This window comes from Cornus florida, unplaced genomic scaffold (genome assembly GCF_030987335.1).
Source record: "Cornus florida cultivar Cherokee Brave unplaced genomic scaffold, ASM3098733v1 CherokeeBrave_3.0.0_Hap2_Chr08, whole genome shotgun sequence".
Classification (NCBI taxonomy): domain Eukaryota; kingdom Viridiplantae; phylum Streptophyta; class Magnoliopsida; order Cornales; family Cornaceae; genus Cornus; species Cornus florida.
This window is the reverse complement of record NW_026775578.1, coordinates 83,913,050-83,931,855: the sequence shown is the minus strand read 5'-3', so window position 1 is coordinate 83,931,855 and position 18,806 is coordinate 83,913,050. Positions and strand designations below refer to the sequence as shown.

Here is an 18,806-nt window from a genome sequence, read left to right as displayed (position 1 = left end):
TAGAATATTTGATATGAGAATATCATAGGAGAGATTTTAGCCTATGATAGAATATTTGATTGGAGTGATTTATGGTATTAATTTTAGGAATCCTCCATCAATGTATTTTCCATATTTATCACCTGTATTCTTTTACCTATAAATAGATGTGCTGATTGGAGACAATATTAAGAGAGAATGGAATAAAAGAGATGTAGCCCTTTGGGGGCTTTGTGTGTCGTGGATGAAGGCCCTAGTAGTTGAACCACGTCATATTCTTGTGTTCTTCATGTTTAATTTCTCTCTTCAATTTTTTATATCTTTCAATATGGTATCAAAGCAGGTTTATCATACCCTACTATATACTCTACTCGTCTCGGATCTACGGATCAACTCGTCTCAGATCTTTGCAACTCGCCTCCGACTCTCGACAACTTCGTATTTAGTTTCAAGTTGGACACTTGAGTTAAATCTCTGTATACAACTTGAGGGGGGGTGTTGGAGAATAATTATAGGAGTGATTTAAGTGTTGACTGAATGTTAAAGTTGCTATACTTAAGTAACAAGTTGTTACCGTATTTGTATTTGACTTTCTGTGTAATTCCTTTATCATAAATGACTTGCAGAGCAAGAAATTTCTATTCTCTAGCTACAAGTCTTCCCCAATTCACCTATAAATAAAGGTGGTTATTGTAAACAAAATTAAAAGAGTATAATAAAGATATGTAGCCCTAGTGGCTGAACCACATTATATTCTAGTGTTCTTCATGTTTTAGTTGCTCTCTTCAACTTTTATTTCTTTCAACATGGTATCAGAGCAGGTTTATCATACCCTACTCTATACTCACTCGTCTCGGACCTCCGAATCAACTCGTCTTGAATCTTCGGATCAACTCATCTTGGATCTTCGGATCAACTCGTGTCAGATTTACTCGTTTCAGACTCTCACAACTTCATATTTAGTTTCAAGTAGGACACTTGAGTTAAAATCTCCGTGTACCAACTTGAGGGGGGGTGTTGGAAAATATTATTATAAGAACCCTTAAATTACTTCTTGATAGAATATTTGATATGAGAATATCATAGAAGAGATTTTAGCCTATGATAGAATATTTGATTGGAGTGATTTATGATATTAATTTTAGGAATCCTCCATCAATGTATTTTCCATATTTATCACTTATATTCTTTTACCTATAAATAGATGTGCTGATTGTAGACAATATTAAGAGAGAATGGAATAAAAGATATGTAGCCCTTTGGGCTTTGTGTGTCGTGGATGTAAGCCCTAGTCGCTGAACCACGTTATATTCTTGTGTTCTTCGTTTTTAATTTCTCTCTTCAACTTTTTATATCTTTCAACATAAATCAATCAACACTAAATTGGGACATAATCAAATAATTGAGTAAAAAAAAGCTTATCAGAGAGTAAATTGAAGCTATTAACCCCTCCCCCTCTAGGTCCTTTGTTTCCATAAATCCTATTCTTCTCATGCAAATTCAGTTCTCAAAAAGCAATTTTCAAGGTTACAAAGCAGTCTACAAGGCAATTGGCTTTTGGTAATTTTAAAAATGTTCATGCATATTTAGATTGTTGAACAGAAGTTTGTAGCTCTTGTCAAGATTTGCATTATTTAAACCATTCTTCATTAAAGAAAAAAATAATAAAATTTTCGTCTCTCCGCCAGTCATGGGGGGACTTGCGACTTAACCCAAAGCCACCAAGACAAATGCTTAACCAGGGTTGAGTTTAAATGTACAATTTTTATCACCCCCTCACATCCCCACCACTCCGTTCTCGTCCTTTTACAGTTGTACTCAAACTAACAACTTTGGACCAATCATAGTTGCAGTTTAGCAATTAAATTGATAGCTTATGGAGAAATTTGCAAAAATCTTAAGTAAACAAATATTGGAGGAATTCACCAGAGAGCTAAATGCCCCACATGGCTGTGGTATTTGGATATCCATATATGCAGTCACGCATACCTACATGCATTTATATATTCATCCATGTAAAGACACACATATATATAGCGCCATGTCAACCACCATCTACTCTAAAAACTTAATAGTAGATGGTGCTTAACATAACATGCTCATTTTATACTTAATTAGGTAAAATAATTTTTTGTCTGCAATTTCAACTGGCATTTACAGATGTTTCCATATAATTACGTCGTACACAAAAACATGCCCTGTTTCTCATTAATAATATGGTTCACCTCGACTCCGTTTTTCTTTCTTTTGTCAAGTTTTAACTCCCATTTAGTGGAAATAATCTGGCTTCACAATGAAACCAATAATCTGGCTTCACTAATTCTCTTTTTTGTTTTTATATACTTGTAGAAAAGCACCAGCGATTGAAACCTATGAATCGATGGTAAAATTCGCACAAAAAGAAGTTAGCGGATTCAGGTTTGACCTTAATCGTGTCAACTTAATATTGTCATGTTCGTGTTTTGAAGTTCAGCTCGTTAACCCGATTAGACCTATTTAATTAATACAATTAAATCGAAATCTGTTTTAACGCCAAAAAAAAAAAAAAATCTGGTAAGTAAGAATTCATTAAAGGCGCTCAAGAGGGGAGAGCTGCCAAAAGATTGCAAAGGTCACCCATAGCAATACTAAAAAACTATAATTTTAAACTATCCACAAAATCCAGAAGGTCCATAGATATACAATTCCACAAATTTACCCAAAGAGACCAAATAGGATATTCCTCCCCGTCGAAGGATCTCCTATTTCTCTCGCGCCACAAACCCCACCAAATACAAAGGGGAGTGGCCGTCCAAGCATTTCTGACTTGGCTCTCCACTATACACCCTTTCCAAGCCTCTAACATGTCCACTGTGGATTCCGGAAAAACCCAAGACAAACCAAAATCAACCAAGAACATAGCCCATACATCCCTCGCCACAAGGTAGTAATGCAGAAGGTGGTTCACAGACTCTCCCGACTTCTTACAAATGCAACATCAGTTCACCAAGGGCAACAGTCCAAGACAAAGGGGATTTCGTCCTCCAAATAGCTTTCCAAGGGAAACAAGGGTAAGGGATAGTAGAATAGTCTAACCTCAAACACCCCTCTCAAAGACCTCTCCCACACCATCTCATCCATACCCGCGGCCTCCACCACCTGGATATAGATCAAGGCTAGGAAATCTGTAACCTCCATAAGCTCCCAATCATGAAGCTCCTGCAAAACTGCACATCCCAAGTCACCCATTATCAAGCCGACAGCAATCACAGCATGTTTGTTCACAAAAATCCTCAATGGACGAGGAAACCTATACAAGCCAAAGTAAACTCCCCCACACCATCGGTCCTCCCAAAATCTGACATCCATTTTTGTAACTGTATTGTCCCAATTATCCTCATTTTCATGAATCTAGTCATCCATTATGTCATTATGGCATTTTGTCATTTTCTTCATTATATTTCTCTTTTTATACTTAAGTTACTAAACAGGTTACATGACTCATTTAATTTAAATTGGTTATTAAATGGGTCGGGCGTGGGACAGCAGGGCCATTCTGTTTTGGGAGGACTCGAGGTGTGGTGATCATCTGTTGGCCTATCCTTTTCCCAGGCTTTTCACGATGGCCATTGATAGACACACCTTAGTTGCCAACTGTTATCGGTTTGATAGCGGGAGGATTACTTGGCATGTGCAGTTTCAGCAGCATTTTCAAGACTAGGAATTGGACAACATTTCTGGTTTTCTAGATCTCTTGTATAGACAGGAGCTGGATAGTAGAGGCCCAGACTCCCTTATTTTGGTGCCCTCTACTCGGGAGATTTGAGGTCCGTTCCTCGTTGGCTTTCTGACTTCTCAGGTGCTGATTTTCCTTCTTTTTTTTTTTGATAAGTTTTAGGTGCTGATTTTCCTTGGAAGACGGTTTGGCAAAGGCACCTCTTAAACTAACCTTCTTTGATTGGACTGCAGTTTGGGACAAGATTTTGACACTTGACAAGTTACTGTCAATTGGCATTGCATGTGCAAGAGGGATGGAGAGTCAATGGATCACCTCCTCTTGCTTTGCCCGGTGGCTCACGACTGTTGGAGTCTTATTTTTGGCTTGTTTGGCGCCCAGTCGGTCATGCATCAGTCTTCAAGGGGATTGATTGACGCTTGGAGAGATGTTTCATGGGAGCCCACGCCTGTGATTTTTGGAGGGTGGCACCCTTTTGCGTTTGGAAGGAGCGGAATAGATCTTTTCAACGGGGTGGGGCTTTGAAATTTCTTATTATTAGCTCTCTTTATAGTTGGGTGATGGGGAGAAATTGTATATCTATAGACGAGATTGTGATTTTTTTGGTTCCTTGGATCCACAGGATCTCAAAACAAAAAATCAAAAGAGTCGGGTCATCGTTAGTTACACGAACCATTTATTAAAAGGGTAAATGGATCATGTTTGTGTCGAGAGTTCCTAACACGATTATTAAACAAATCGTATCGGGTTGACTTATATAACAAAATACTATTAAGTCGACATGACACAAATATGACCCGCCAACATGAATTACCATCCCTACCTATGATGCAGGCATAGTATACAAGAGCCACAAGCATAGACTCCTATAAAAAAACAAGTCAGTCAGAAAAATAACAAAACAAAATAGCATCCATAACCAGAAAGTGACCAAAATCCTATCCCTGATCCACCAATTCCGCACGCCAATGTTATGTTTTAGAAAGAAAAAAAAAATGAAAAAGGAATTAAAAAACAGAGATACTATATCAACAAGTACATGTGAACATATAAGAGAAATCCATAATTGATAAATCATCTTAGTAAGTCTTTTTCTTTTTTATTCATAAAATTGAGAATGTCAAGGATTTGTTTTTAAATAGATAATGGCAGATGTTACCTCCTCACGGGAGACAGCCTTCCGATACTTCACATCCTCCATCACCTTTTTCGTGTAATTTATAACCTTCTTAAAACCACTAAGCTGCAATTCCACCAAGACAACAAAATTCAACAAACAGACATAAAGGGAGAAGAAACAAATAGTTTCTACTAAGAGCAATGCTTTATACAACATTACCAATGACCACTAGTTACACTACGATTACATTTGCATACAAGTAAAAGGATTCAAACCGTTACATTTTGTAGCTCAGAAAATGATTTCCATTGACAATGCAAATGTGACTGGCCTTTCCATTTTATAAAAAATTCCATCTCATTCCAATCTGGTTCAGAGTCAAATAAGTGGCTTAACAACACAGGCTCTGTTAATTTGTTGTTCCTTAAAGCTTCTTCAGCCATGCCCTTTGGCTGATGCCACAACACCTTTTCAATTGAGTCACCGTCTTCCTCTTCAATCTCCTCCTTTTGGAAAAATAAAAAATAATTTATCAATAAAATTGTATGCTGATGAACTGAAAATCTACAATCTACAAGATAGTTGCAAAGAAATTCCACAAGATAAAATTTCACTACAAGATACATAGAATTTGAGTGAAAGTATTTTGAGAGCCCAAAGACAAACAGAAGACATAAAACAAGAAGAAGAAGCCTTTTTTTCCAACTACTTGGGGTCGGCTACATGAATCCTATGTTTCCATTCCGCTCTATCTATGGCCCAGTCAAACCAAGATGACATACAAAGATAAAATAAAATAAAAAAAGAGGATAATCTCATTCATTTACTTTAGAAATTGAAGAAATATTTTGAAGTTATAAAACACATTGCTCTACAGAAAGGAGGATGGTTACGGAGATTAAAAGTCCCCGCCCTAAACATTTACAATTAGCATATAAACATTCTCCACCTCCTACAGGAAGAAACCCATAGAGACCCCGCTAACATCATACATCAGATTGGACAAGGCGAGATAACTTTAAATGATGGAACACAGATCCACAACAGAAGCACAGATGCTGAGATTTGAACCATCCAGTCCTGATTATTTGTGGTCAACATACAAATCAGATTAAACTTTAAAACAGCTTGGGCCATATATTTCATAGAAAGAGTTAGGTCCTACACAAACCACCCACATCATCCTTAAAATTCGCATACCTAGCTTGACCACCAGCACCACCTCAAAAGTACCAATAATAAAATAAAAAAATAAGACTTGTACAAATTCAGCCCCTACATTGTCCAAGAGATCATAGGATCCCATCAGATAGAAGATGTCAAGATGCCGAAGCATTCATATGAGTGGAGAAGGTCTTTAATTACCTTCGCAGGTATCATCACTTCCAGTCATTCCTAAGGGGCATTTTTCCCTGTTCCTTGTGCAAAATTCTTATGTTCATAGAAACCGTTTGGAGCAAATTAAATGGGACTTCCACTCATCACATTCTGGCAAAGCCCATAATTACCACTTGGTATGGGGCATGTTGATCATAAATGAAGGGTGGCTACAGTTTAGGTAATGTGGTTCATAAAAGTAAATCCCCCATCAATAAGCCAACTAGGATGTTTCTGAGAAAGCAAAACTATGGTGTGGCACTCATCCAAGCCTTTCAATGGGGCACATAAAAACAAATTTAGATGTCTGTTTAATCAAGCATTGTCAACTCAAAACTTGGGATACTTACTAGTGCAGTCATTGGCTTTTGCTACCATCTTTAACTGACAGCTAAGCTGTATAGCAAAGATTTAATGATGGGTCATGATTTGCTACCCATCACAATGTGAGAATGCCTTCTAACATGACCCTAAGGTGATTCAGAGAAAAATGCAACAAATATATATCACTTCTTTTTCTTATTTTTTGACAATATTGTATTAGAAGGCATTCAAAAGGAGAACGCATCCCAAGAAAATAAATATATATCACTTCTAGATATTAGTATTTCATTTTTAAGAAATCAAAAAGCTTTATCTAACTCCTAACCACCATGATCAAATATTTTCCAATTCAACCGAAACAGTTTAAGAATAAGACTGTTAACAGAAGGTATTCCACAAGCACTAACAACACACTTCAAATCATCTACTAGCCCCAATAAAATAAACATAAAAAAATAAATAAGATAAACAAGTTTTACAATGTCAACTTCAGCCGGTTTAAGTATTCAAAACATCACTATTTTACTTTCAAATAAATAAATAAAAATCACCATTTACATGATATTTTGAAAATATAAGAGTATATAGGTTTCATGATATTTTGAATACTTAAAGCAAACTGGGATGTTGTGGTCCAAAAAAAATTGAACCGTTCTACTCTTGCGAGTTGTGGACCCGGTTTGGTACTCTCTTGTAGCCCAATATATAAGGGCGATTAAGGTTTGGAGTGGGATAACAAGAAAACACTGGAAACTGCAGGAAGAGAGCGAGAGGGTTTGGGGGCTGAAACTTGTAACCTCCTGATTTTCGAATAGTGAAATCTTTCACCGGATCTTCACCGTGGACGTCAGCTTTGCCAAAACACGTAAATATTTTTGTTGATTTGTTCTTTGTGAGTGGTGTGTTTACTTTTCTATTGTGATTCTTGATTTGTTCTTGGTTCGTAGTGTTTGTCATAACACAACTCTAGGCAACCATCGTACCTCAATGAATTACAAATATCATTTTCTGTTTTTTACCTCTTAGTCTCACCATAAAAAGATTATGGCATTTTCAATACAGGAAATTACTAGTATGTCTAAAAAACAATAATTAAATTAAAAGATCTCAAAAAATATAGTAGTTGAAGAAAGTTTTACACACAAAACATTTTTTTTGTTATAAGTAAAGTTTCATTAAAGGCGCTCAACAGGGGAGCTATCCCAAAAGAGTTTCACACGAAACTTCTCAAAATATAGAATATTTCATGTCAGAAAAAAAGCCTATCACAAATAGTCCATTTTACAATTTGAAATTTTCACCTTGCTAGTCGGTTATGTAACACCTACGGTATTTTCTCAAAGGATTCAGACCATGTGAACTAATGCTTTAAGACAAAAAATGTCAACATAAAGTTTTAAAAAAAAATTTACAAGAACTAGAAAAAGAAACCAGGAACGTGAGTCATATGAATAAAAATACCACACCTTTTGGCTCCTTTTTTTCTTGCCTTCATCTAATTCTTCACTTTCTTCGCTTTCGGCATAAGATACTTTTCGCACTGACCGACTTGATGTTCGGGGTTCGCTGAGCTTTCTAGAGATCTTTGAAGATGTGGACCGACCACCATTGTTTTTGCGGAGATATGCACCTCTTCTTGTCAAACTTCTGAAATCCTCATCACTTTCATTCTCTGTGTCCTTTGCAGAGGAGCCTTCCTCTTCAAATGATGTTCTACCCCTTTTACGCCGACTAGATGATGTATATGATTTAAGTTCCCTGGTAGACTTTATACTACGTCCACCCTTACCTCGTTGCCTACCCCTTGATTTCCTATAATAAGTATCATCTTCATCTGAGATATCCAGATCATCATCATCATCATCACCGTTAACATCTTCATCAGAATCTTCAGCATCCCAGTCTTCATTCTGGTACTACAAGAATAATGCAGCTTCTTAGTTAGCTGAAGTTCAAGTTGTGCCACATAATCTAACGCAAATCCATGATAGTAATAGTGATAGAACAAAACACTTCGTCAGAATCCAAAGTTGCATAGTTAACCAAAATACATAATATCCTCACAGCTTCACGGAAATTATATTCTATAATAATATAAAACAATGAAAAAGATAAATAAATAAAAAGTGTAGCTAGGTAAAATTCAGACAGGCATTCAAAAAATACACTTCACATAACAGACAAAGAATTTTAAACAAAGAACATGTAGACCTTAATCTTTTCTTCTTTTTTTTAAATTGCAATGAAATAATAAAACAGATGTGTCACAATCGATAACAAAAAGAAAGACTTTCTGCTGTGAATTTTTCCCAACGCAGTCCATCTTCATAGGATTTTCTAAGCAAGTAAATTACCAAACATTGGTTCTCAACTATGAGTAAATTGTTGTCTAACCACAAGCTTGTACGTTTCAAGTGCAGTTCAATCAGCTAACTTTTTGACTGCTTCTATACACATAACATTGATGACGCCTTCTCCACGAATAGCCTTCATATTGTACCACAATTAAAGCATGAGCTCTTCTAGCTATGTTATGCATATATTTCCTAAAATATAGTACACTGGGTCGTGCACTCACGCTGGTCCATTTTAAGTCAAGGAATCATGCACACAAGCCACTTAAACAAGGCCAATTTACCTAAGCACTTCTTCGACCCCATACTGCCAAGGGAGACTAAAGGAACTGCTGACTTCAAAGCTATCTGTAACAGAGGTCTTATCAAGCCAGAGTGAACCTAAAGCACAACTATATGGCGTCTCTAAAATTTCCCAAATGCCAGTTACGCTGCCAGCCATCATACATAAAAGAACATTTGTCCACCATCTGGAAAGCTCTCTGCCAACCTTCCTCAACCAGCCAAAGTTCAAATGGAACAAAGCATACCAAAAAGTTGAAGTTTCAAGGTTATGAGAGAAAGACAATACCATCAATCTCTGATGAAGAAACATTAATCCATCTAAACCATATATAATTAAAGTTTATGAGCATCTCTAAAATTTATTGCTACTTACTGTCAAAGGGGATATGGCCATAGGATCTAAGAATGTAGCAACACACGTAAGTAGCACAAGGCTCAATAATAGCCTGCGGAGTGGTCATCTCCAAGAAATCAACCAGCTGTGTTGGTCATGATGCATGCATAATTGCTTATTCCATACCATACCCAAGTATCGCAAATCAAAGTTGATACTTTACACATTTAAAAGAGCTCGTGCAACATATACAGCCAGTGTACACTATGAAGCACGGTCCCATGATCACCTACACTTGAAAAGTGCAGCTGCAACAAAGAAGTAATATGTTGGGTGAGGTAAGCAAGTAGTAGAAGGATCTCAAGTCAGGACTGATTATGGCAGCTACACGCAACTGTCTGACATCATCCTCACCTTAATCCCATATTAACGGAATCAGCCACCGAAATGGATTCTCTTTTTCCCTCTTTCCTATTACAAGTCATCTCTACTACAAATATTAACTTTTAAAATCATTCCTACTAGTTTCATCCCATGTAAATTTCAGCATCTCTGCCTTCCATGCAAATAAGCCTTCCTCTTCTTACCGGAGCATCTATAGATCTTCTTTGTATATGTTCATATCTCCCAAGTCTACTTTCTCTTATTTTAATATTAATAGGAACCACTACAAATTTCTCTCCTGCATTTTGGTCAGTGGCTATTTCTTCTGGTCACTCCTATCATCTATCTTAACATCCTTTATTTCTGCCACATAAAATTCATTTTTCTTAAAGCCCAACACTATGCACCATATAAGATAGTTATAACGAACCTTCTCAAGAATTGTTTATATAGTTCAAGAAGGAGCTGCAGCGCACCTCCGCAGGGCCCACATTTTGGGTTGGGCTGGCAATAAGCTACGTCTAGATGTCTTCTAAGAACGCTGAACCCCCCCATTACACTGACCCAAGGCTCACCGAACGACTCCAGAGACAGAAAAGGTGGCCTAATAATTATTCTATGAAATTCTTCTTTTAATTTATTTTTGACTCTTTTATCATATAAAAGACCACTAGCATGTCTCTATTTTGTCCACCAGCTCCAATTCTACTAATTATATCCCCATCTAACTAGTTATCTTTCTGTACTATTGGTCCTAAATATCGAAAAATGGTTCCTTTTGATAATCCATTGGTTTTGAAGTGTGATCATTATATTATCAATCTTCGACTTTTTACTAAATTTACATTCCATATATTGACTTTTAGTCCTATAAAGTTTTTAAACTTTCAATTCTAATACATTTTCCCCCTCTTTAATTTTATTGCTAAATTTTCTTTAGATGTCTAACAAAATATCCTAAGAAGCACGGACACTTCTACAAATATGCCGTGTCCATGTCGGATACCGACAATCTATGGACACTCTTGGACACATGTTTTGACACTTCATGGCCGTGTCTGTAATTTTAAATTAATAATTATTATTTCGGACACTTCACCGAAACATTTTGAACACTTGGTGAACACATTCAAGACACTCAACCACCACATCCAACACTCTTCGTCTTATATAAAACAAACACATGACAGTCCTATAAATAACATTATGAATGTACATCAAAATGCAATATGTCCAACCTCTTTTTCTTTAAAAATTTGACATAAAAAAATATGATGCAATTTGTAATAAACAAAATAATTATGATGGCATGATAAAAGAGTAATATCGTATATAATATAATATTTTTTATTTAATATTCCAATAGCTTCATCTTGTAACCTTAGTATAGAAGTTCTATAATTGAGTCAATAAATATATAAACAGAATTTTATTTGTATATTAGCAGTGTCCGTGTCCTACTTTTTTAGAATTTGATGTGTCAAAATATCCATGTTGCATTTGTGCTTCCTAGACTATACCATCGGCAAACAACATGCACCATAGAATGTCCCCTTTTAAGTCATTTGTAATTTCACCCAAATTTGTTGTGAATATATATGCTTGATTCTGACCCTCTGGTATAATATTTTTTATTTAATATTCGAATAGTTTCATCTTGTAACCTTAGTATAGAAGTTCTATAATTGAGTAAATAGATATATAAATAAAATTTTATATTTATATTAGCAGTGTCCATGTCCTAGTTTTTTTAGAATTTGATGTGTCAAAGTATCCATGTCACATTCGTGCTTCTTAGACTATACCATTGGCAAACAACATGCACCATAAAATGTCCCCTTTCAAGTCATTTGTAATTTCATCCAAATTTGTTGTGAATATATACACTTGATTCTGACCCTCAGTGCATTCCCACATTTATAGGAGAATCACTACAAGCAAAGAAACACTATAAATTCCAGTGTTGCAGGACCAATAAGCAATATGATATTTTCTTTTCTTTATAGAATATCCTAATTGAAATTCCTATAAAATAAGTCAAGACCTAGGAGAGAAAAGTATATGTACTCTCATTGTTGGCACTAAGAAATAATACCTTAAAATACATATTTTTCAATTGTTAGCGGGTAAAAATTAATACCTTAAACCCCATCCCTCCCTATATGAAATTATACAAGCACTTTTTCATTGAAGGCTTTGGCAAGACGTGTGTATTTGAAGGGTTGCTGATGGGCACAAAAAGGAAAATATCAGAACTTGGGGAGGGCAAGGCACGCCCTCCCAAAGAAAAGAAAGAAAAACATACATAGATGGTGGATAAAATGCTTTATTTGAAAATTTGTTGGTTTGAACTGTTTAGTTTTTCCACATCAATATTCTTTAGCTTGATATTGATTTTGTCCATGCCACTCCAAAAATCATAATTCCAACTCTTCAATTAAACCAGATCCGGGTATAATCTATTCATGGTTACCATAGAAGTTATTTATAAAAAAACATAAACTTCATTTGAGGCACTTTCAGGCTTCTATGTCCACACTAAACCACTCTCCAATTTTTTTAGAAGGAATATCACATAAAATTCAGGAGCATTGCTAGAGCTTCAAAAATGGTGGTCCATATATAAACTGGAATGTATGTTTCCCTCTAAAATCAAACGAGTCTAAACATTTCAAATGACCACCTTAAATTATTTGTGATTCAATTCCTATTCCAAACCAATGAAAAACAGGTCCTGATTTTGTATTTCATTTCCGTTTCTCTTTTGTTGTCCATCTCTGCTTTATTTCTGTGAGTTGGTTCAAAGCCTTCGGGCATCAGTTCAGCGAGGGTATACCCTCCTTTGTGCCATTGTACTTTATGTTTTCTATCAATAAAATTTTAACTTTACCCAGGGAAAAAAAAAAAAAACAGGTACATAAATTAAACGCTTTCGAACAAATATTAGAACCTAAAATCCTGTACACTCAATAGAAATGTATCAGATGTACAAGCCCCTTAAATACTGAAAGGCGAAGGTTATAAGATCCCTGATTTATAAACTCACCAATATTATGGACCTGTAACAGCCACATTCCCTTTCACGAAGCATAGATATTCTTTCTAAAATAAAAGCACAATATAAATAGAAAGAAAAGAAAAAATAAGCAATATTATTAAAAAGCCTGCGCAGGCTGGCACTCTGACAAAAACCAAAGGATCCTTGTATGACCAATAAAATAAATAACAAGTTTGTAATAAATTTGGTTCCCAGTTGACCAACATTAAGTGAAAGACATAAACAAAAATGTGCACCATATTATGCCCTAAGACAAGGTTGAAAAATAACACCTAAGGTTGACACGTCAGAATGCAAGGCGCCAGTAGTTTCACATCTTGAAACTCACCCACTGTGAAAGTGCAGTCATCATGGAGGAGACAGATAAGAACACTTTCACACAAAAAAAAATAAATAAGCAAATAATAAAATATATATAAATGTTTTCCAATTATCAATCTAATTAACTTATACTAATGTTGTCCAAGGCATTCACCAGACATTTGGATAACATCATGAACTAAACATCTTGCTTTTGGAAGCCCAAAAATGACCTCTCTTTTTTTCTCTAAAAAGCCTGCACTTCGAACTTCTCTCAGCTGACAAAAAGCTTCAGAAATGCAATCGTTTTTTTAATACTGCAAGAAAAATATTTGAAATTGCCACATAAATTAACCAAACTGAGCCCAATCTGTAGATATCAATTCTTAAATTCTTTATTCCAAGTTTACCTATTGAGCAATGTCAAAAATGTGAAAAATACTTTTTCATTTCTTGTTATCATCTGAAAAGAACTTCAAATACTTCTAAAGGTTCCAAATTCCAATCACAAAACAAATAATCCAAAATACAGAGAAAAGAGTAAAATGAAACTTGTCAATTAGAAAGTCCAAAAGCAGTAAAAAACAAATTTAGAAAGTAAAAAGAAAACGAAGTTAATATGCAAAAGTTTAAATATTTCTAGTACAAAAAGATGATACTTAACCAACGGATTAACCTATCAAATCAAGAAAATCGATGTGACAAGTTAGACTAATTGATTTTGACTACCATAGTGCAAGTTAAATAACCTTGTACCCCGTGCGGCCACCTGTGGCACCATAATCAGGATCAAAGTCTGCATCATCAGGATCATCTTCTGCAGAAAATAAGAAACAAATAGTCAATCGCTATGATTAAGAAGAAGCCTGTATGACCATTTGAAAGAAAACGAACTTTGGTCATAAAAGTGGTACTCCATGATTTTAAGAATCTGACAGGAAGGATGATAACGTCACAATTACCATCTTCATCATCATCATCTTCATAATCACCATCATCAACATCATACTTTTTGCCATTTGAAGCTTTTGAATTCCTAGAAACATTGTTGTTTGCAGCCACAGGCCTCAATTGTGGCTTGGAATTAAAACCACTCGAATGGTGTAGCATTCTGTAATGCAACGAGTCACTCTGATCATCTCCATCCTGCTCATAGTAATCATCGGACAGCATCTCATCCGCAGGGACATCAACATGGCCCCTTCGAACTTTGTCCACATTTTTCTGGCCATCATAATCTTCAGACTCTAACCTATCTTCCCTGTTATCTGATGAATCATCCTCAGATCCTACCTCATTTTTATTATATTCAGATCCACTCTTCGACTCCTGCCCAGATTCCGATCCAGCTCGAGGATGCATGGGTTGACAGTCCTTCCAAAAAGTCGAACCCCATTTTCCAGCAAGAGTTTTCCTTCCAAAAGGCTGCAAATTCGCCATCATACCATTATCTGTGGCAGCCTCATCTTGCAACCTAACAGCATCATCTGGTTCGCCATCACTTTGATACTGCGCTTCTGTCCTTCTTTCAAGATCTTTATTGCTCGAAGTCGCATCTACATAATCATTTTCTACCATGCTGTGAACTCTATCTGTACTTTGCTCCTGGCCCTTCTCATCCAAGACAGACTGTGAAACTGTTTCACTCGAGCAGTTCCTAAAAAATGCCATCTTCTCTTAACATGGAATTTCAGTGATTTTTACTTACACTTCTTTACTACATATGGCAACTGATTCAGATGGAAAGCATTAACTATCACTGAAGCAACAGGCAATTAATTTCTCTGTTATCTTCTGATTCTCTACAAGATTTGAGCAACAAAAAAATGAATAAATAATTCCAAGTTGATCGGTGAAATCCTCAATAATCATACTGTAAGCTAAAGATTGCAGTATAATTGAACACTGTTACAACTTCAATTATAAGGAAAAACTACTTCCAAACCAACTTGAATCAAATAAAAACAAATTAACATTAAATTATAACCATTCCATGATGTAAATAAGCATTGCACGACACAGAGCGAGACTTGGTTTTCAAAAACAGCAAATTCATCCTGATACTGAAATTCGCAATACAAACCTATCGTTGAAGGAGAAGACATGATAAAAAATGAGAAACTACAACAGTTCAAAAATGAGATGAAAGGCATATTTAACAGAAACAGAACAAAGCTCAAACAGACTCTGCTTTCCAAAGTCGAATTCAAATTCAAAAACAACGTCATCATAGAATCAACAACAACAATCAAGAGTATCGAAAAACTAGAAAATGACAGAAACATATGAATTCAATGGTGAAAACAATGGATCCGTAAATAGAAGTACAAAATCTAACGAAATGGAATGCAAGAACTTCCAAATACTCCAATTCGGAAACCCTAGGACGCGAAAAACCCTAAATCTACAATCAAAACCACTAAATTGGCCTTGCATCAAAATAAAATGAAGCAATCGATTAATGGAGAAGCTGATGATTCATTTGAGAGACTCACCACCGTAGAGAGAGAAAAATTGCTTTGCGAATTCGGTCAAAGTAGAGAGAGAAACAGGGAGAAGGTGCACAGTAAATATCGTGCACACGTCAGACGGTGGCGACGCCGAAAACTGACGCGCCGGCGGCGATAAAATCGTTAAAATATAATCGGTTTCGGGGATTTATACAAGATATTGGGAGTGATAAGTATGGTCGGCGGCTAATCCGCGCCGGCTGGTGAGGATAACGACCGATTTCGGATACAGAGGTCGAGATAACTGGATTTACCGGTCGATGATGTCCAGGGAAGAGAGAGAAAATTATAGAGAGAGAAAATGAGGTTTTTTCTAGAGAGAGAAAGAGAGGTAGTAATCAGGGAAAAATAGGATTTGCAAGGTTATTTTTTGTTTGGAGAGACGTGTTTATAGATACATTCTCTCTCCACTTTGTCTTTCGAATTTTAGCTATACCTTCTCTGTATTCCTTTTACTTGCTGTTTGGCTGTTTAATACCCCCGGTGGGATTTGCCCATGTAGCGATTAATTGGTGAAACTGAAAGTAATTTAAGATTTTGGTGTAGTCATAATCTCCGATGCCTAATCCACTCGAATGATAAAAAAATTAAATTTTAAATTTTATAAAGAATGGAGTGAAAGAAAGTAAAGGAAATTAATATATATATTTTTAGTCCTAATATAAATAAATAAAAACTTCAATTTAATCGAAATAAAGTAACTAAAACTAAATTAGTTTGGTACATCTCATGTATGTAGATTTAAAACTAAATAAGTTTGGTACATCTAGTATACTTTCAGTAGTTGAGTCCAAAAGTTACGAAAAATATGTATACAAAAGTCACGAGAAATATGTATAAAAAAATTACAAGTATAAATTAAATTATAATTTCAAAATTTGTATATGCATATATACTAACTTAGTTTTTCACCCAATACTCTGTTACTAAATTCTCATATTGGGTGAAAAACCAAGTTAGTGTCTATGCATATACAAATTTTGAAATTATAATTTAATTTATACATGTAATTTTATTTTTATATATATAAATATATATATATATATATATATATATTATTCTAAAAATGTAAGGAATTCTCTAACATTTTTTAATTTCAAATTTTAATGTGTAAAGCACTTCCTCTGTTTCTTAATATTTTTTATTATTTTTCATAAAAAGTCTCATTAAATTATGCAATTATTCGTACCATAATGAAACTTTTTTTTTTTTTTTTTTTTTTGGGGGGGTGTTGCAATTCTTTCACTTCTAACACGGAGATGTTCAGGTTATCTACTTTCTCTCTCTTATCTCTCCACCCTTTTTGTCTTCGACTTCGTCTTCCCCATTAGTTTTTTTCTCTCTGCTCCCATCCGTAGGAGTGGGGAGGTACAGTTTCTTGCCTCCCACGAGTTAAATAAACTAGGCATGTAACAATAAGTTCGCTCTGTTGGTGGTTTTCACGCCGTTTTTGCTTTTGTTTTACTAGATCTGTTCCTGTTTGGCTTGTTTTCGGCTAGACTGAATGGATCTCTGTTTTCTCTACTTTTTCTCTCCACCCTTTTTGTCTTCAACTTTGTCTTCCCCATCCGTTTTTTCTCCCTGCTCCCTTATGTGGAAGTGGGGAGGTGCAGTTTCTTGCCTCCCACAGGCTAAATAAACTCGGCGTGTAACAATAAGTTCGCTCTGTGGGTGGTTTTTGCGTTGTTTTTGCTTTTGTTTTGCTAGATCTGTTCATGTTTGGCTTGTTTCCGGCTAGATTGGGTGGATCTGATGTTTTATCTCCGGCTAGATCTCTGATCTATGTCGGTTTTTGTTATCCCCGACTTGATTTTATCTTGTGTGGAGTTTTGGTGGTTTTTCCCCTGTTGGAGGCGCCTTGTGGATGTAGTTTTTGAGTTATTGCTTTGATGATGGTCTGACCTTTGGGTCACTCCAGTTGCTACTATTCTCCCTTGGTGGTTTCTGTTGTTGAGTTGTGGTTCTTTCTCAACAAATCTAGAGCCTATTCATCATTTTTATTGTTTTGCTTAATGATTTATATGTCTTTATCTGACTTGGCTTTTTACTTCTGTACTGCCATTTATGGCTTGGTCCCTGAGCCTTTGAAATGTGTGTGTGCGTGTGTGTGTATATATATATATATATATTCAGGTTCTCATTAAATTATGTAATAATTTATACCATAATCAAACTTTTTTTTTTTTCTTTCTTTCTTGAAATGTATCTTTTGGGTTACATATATTTATACGTAAAATAATATATTTTTTATTCTAAAAGTGTAAAGAATTTTTTGAATTACTAAACATTTTTCATATTTTTCTATATATTGTTCTAAAAATGTAAGGAATTTCTTAACAAATTTGAATTTTATTATTTTAATGCGTAAAACATTTTCTCTTTTTCTTAATATTTTTCATTTTTTTCCATAAAAACATGAGTTTTTTTTTTTTTTTTTTAAATGCATTTTTAGATTCAATTCCTACCGAGAGATATGATCGCTTTAGTGGAACAGTGTCGGGATGTTGTTTGAATCGGGATAGGGTTTTTGTGGGATTTCACTTTCAATGACCTTAAGATTTCGTATGAGTTTACCAAAGGATTTTATTGGACTTATTTGATCTCATTTGACTTGTTGGGGTCAAATTTCCTTCTCTTTGGATAAAATGACCATTTTACCCCTAGTTTCATTTTTCTCCGTTTTAACCTTAGCTTTCGCTTTCGTTTTCGTTTCCTTTTTAAGTTCCGTGATTTCTTAAAAGCTCATTTTGTCGTCTTAGAGGTGGTGTCCATCTCTAGAGATCTCTTCTGTTTTCATTACTTCCGCGTTTTAGACTCATTATCAGGTCAGTTTTCGGGTGACTTGAAATTCGGGGCGTCACAAATGTATATAATTTACATGACCTAATATTTATATACTATTCTGAAAGTGTAAGAAATTTTTTTAACAATTAAAATTTTTTGTTTTACATTAAAAAAAAAAAAATTTCATGAAAACATAATAATTCATACCTCATTATATATATATATATATATATATATCATAATTGGTGTTTGTATAAAAAAGGAAAAAATATTTACAGGTAA

At 35.1% G+C, this 18,806-nt stretch overlaps 1 protein-coding gene across 4 annotated transcripts in view; it reads right to left on the bottom strand.

Annotated features, from left to right (window-relative positions):
* LOC132268233 (protein CHROMATIN REMODELING 5) overlaps positions 1 to 16,151 on the bottom strand; it is a 54,499-nt gene extending 38,348 nt beyond the window's left edge. For 2 of the 4 annotated variants that reach the window (XR_009469258.1, XM_059769047.1), the window contains exons 1-6: positions 15,726 to 16,151; positions 14,193 to 15,032; positions 13,980 to 14,047; positions 7,982 to 8,431; positions 5,096 to 5,320; positions 4,854 to 4,937 (exon numbers count right to left, since the gene is read on the bottom strand). Coding sequence is in view for 3 of the 4 variants with exons in the window: in XM_059769047.1 (XP_059625030.1) it covers positions 4,854 to 4,937; positions 5,096 to 5,320; positions 7,982 to 8,431; positions 13,980 to 14,047; positions 14,193 to 14,901 (1,536 nt within the window). In the remaining variant the exon portion in view is untranslated. Of the gene's footprint in view, positions 1 to 4,853; positions 4,938 to 5,095; positions 5,321 to 7,981; positions 8,432 to 13,979; positions 14,048 to 14,124; positions 14,165 to 14,192; positions 15,033 to 15,725 lie in introns of those variants that run through there. The other 2 variants (XM_059769048.1, XM_059769049.1) reach the window with 2 other exon arrangements.
* Positions 16,152 to 18,806: the final 2,655 nt, after the last annotated feature.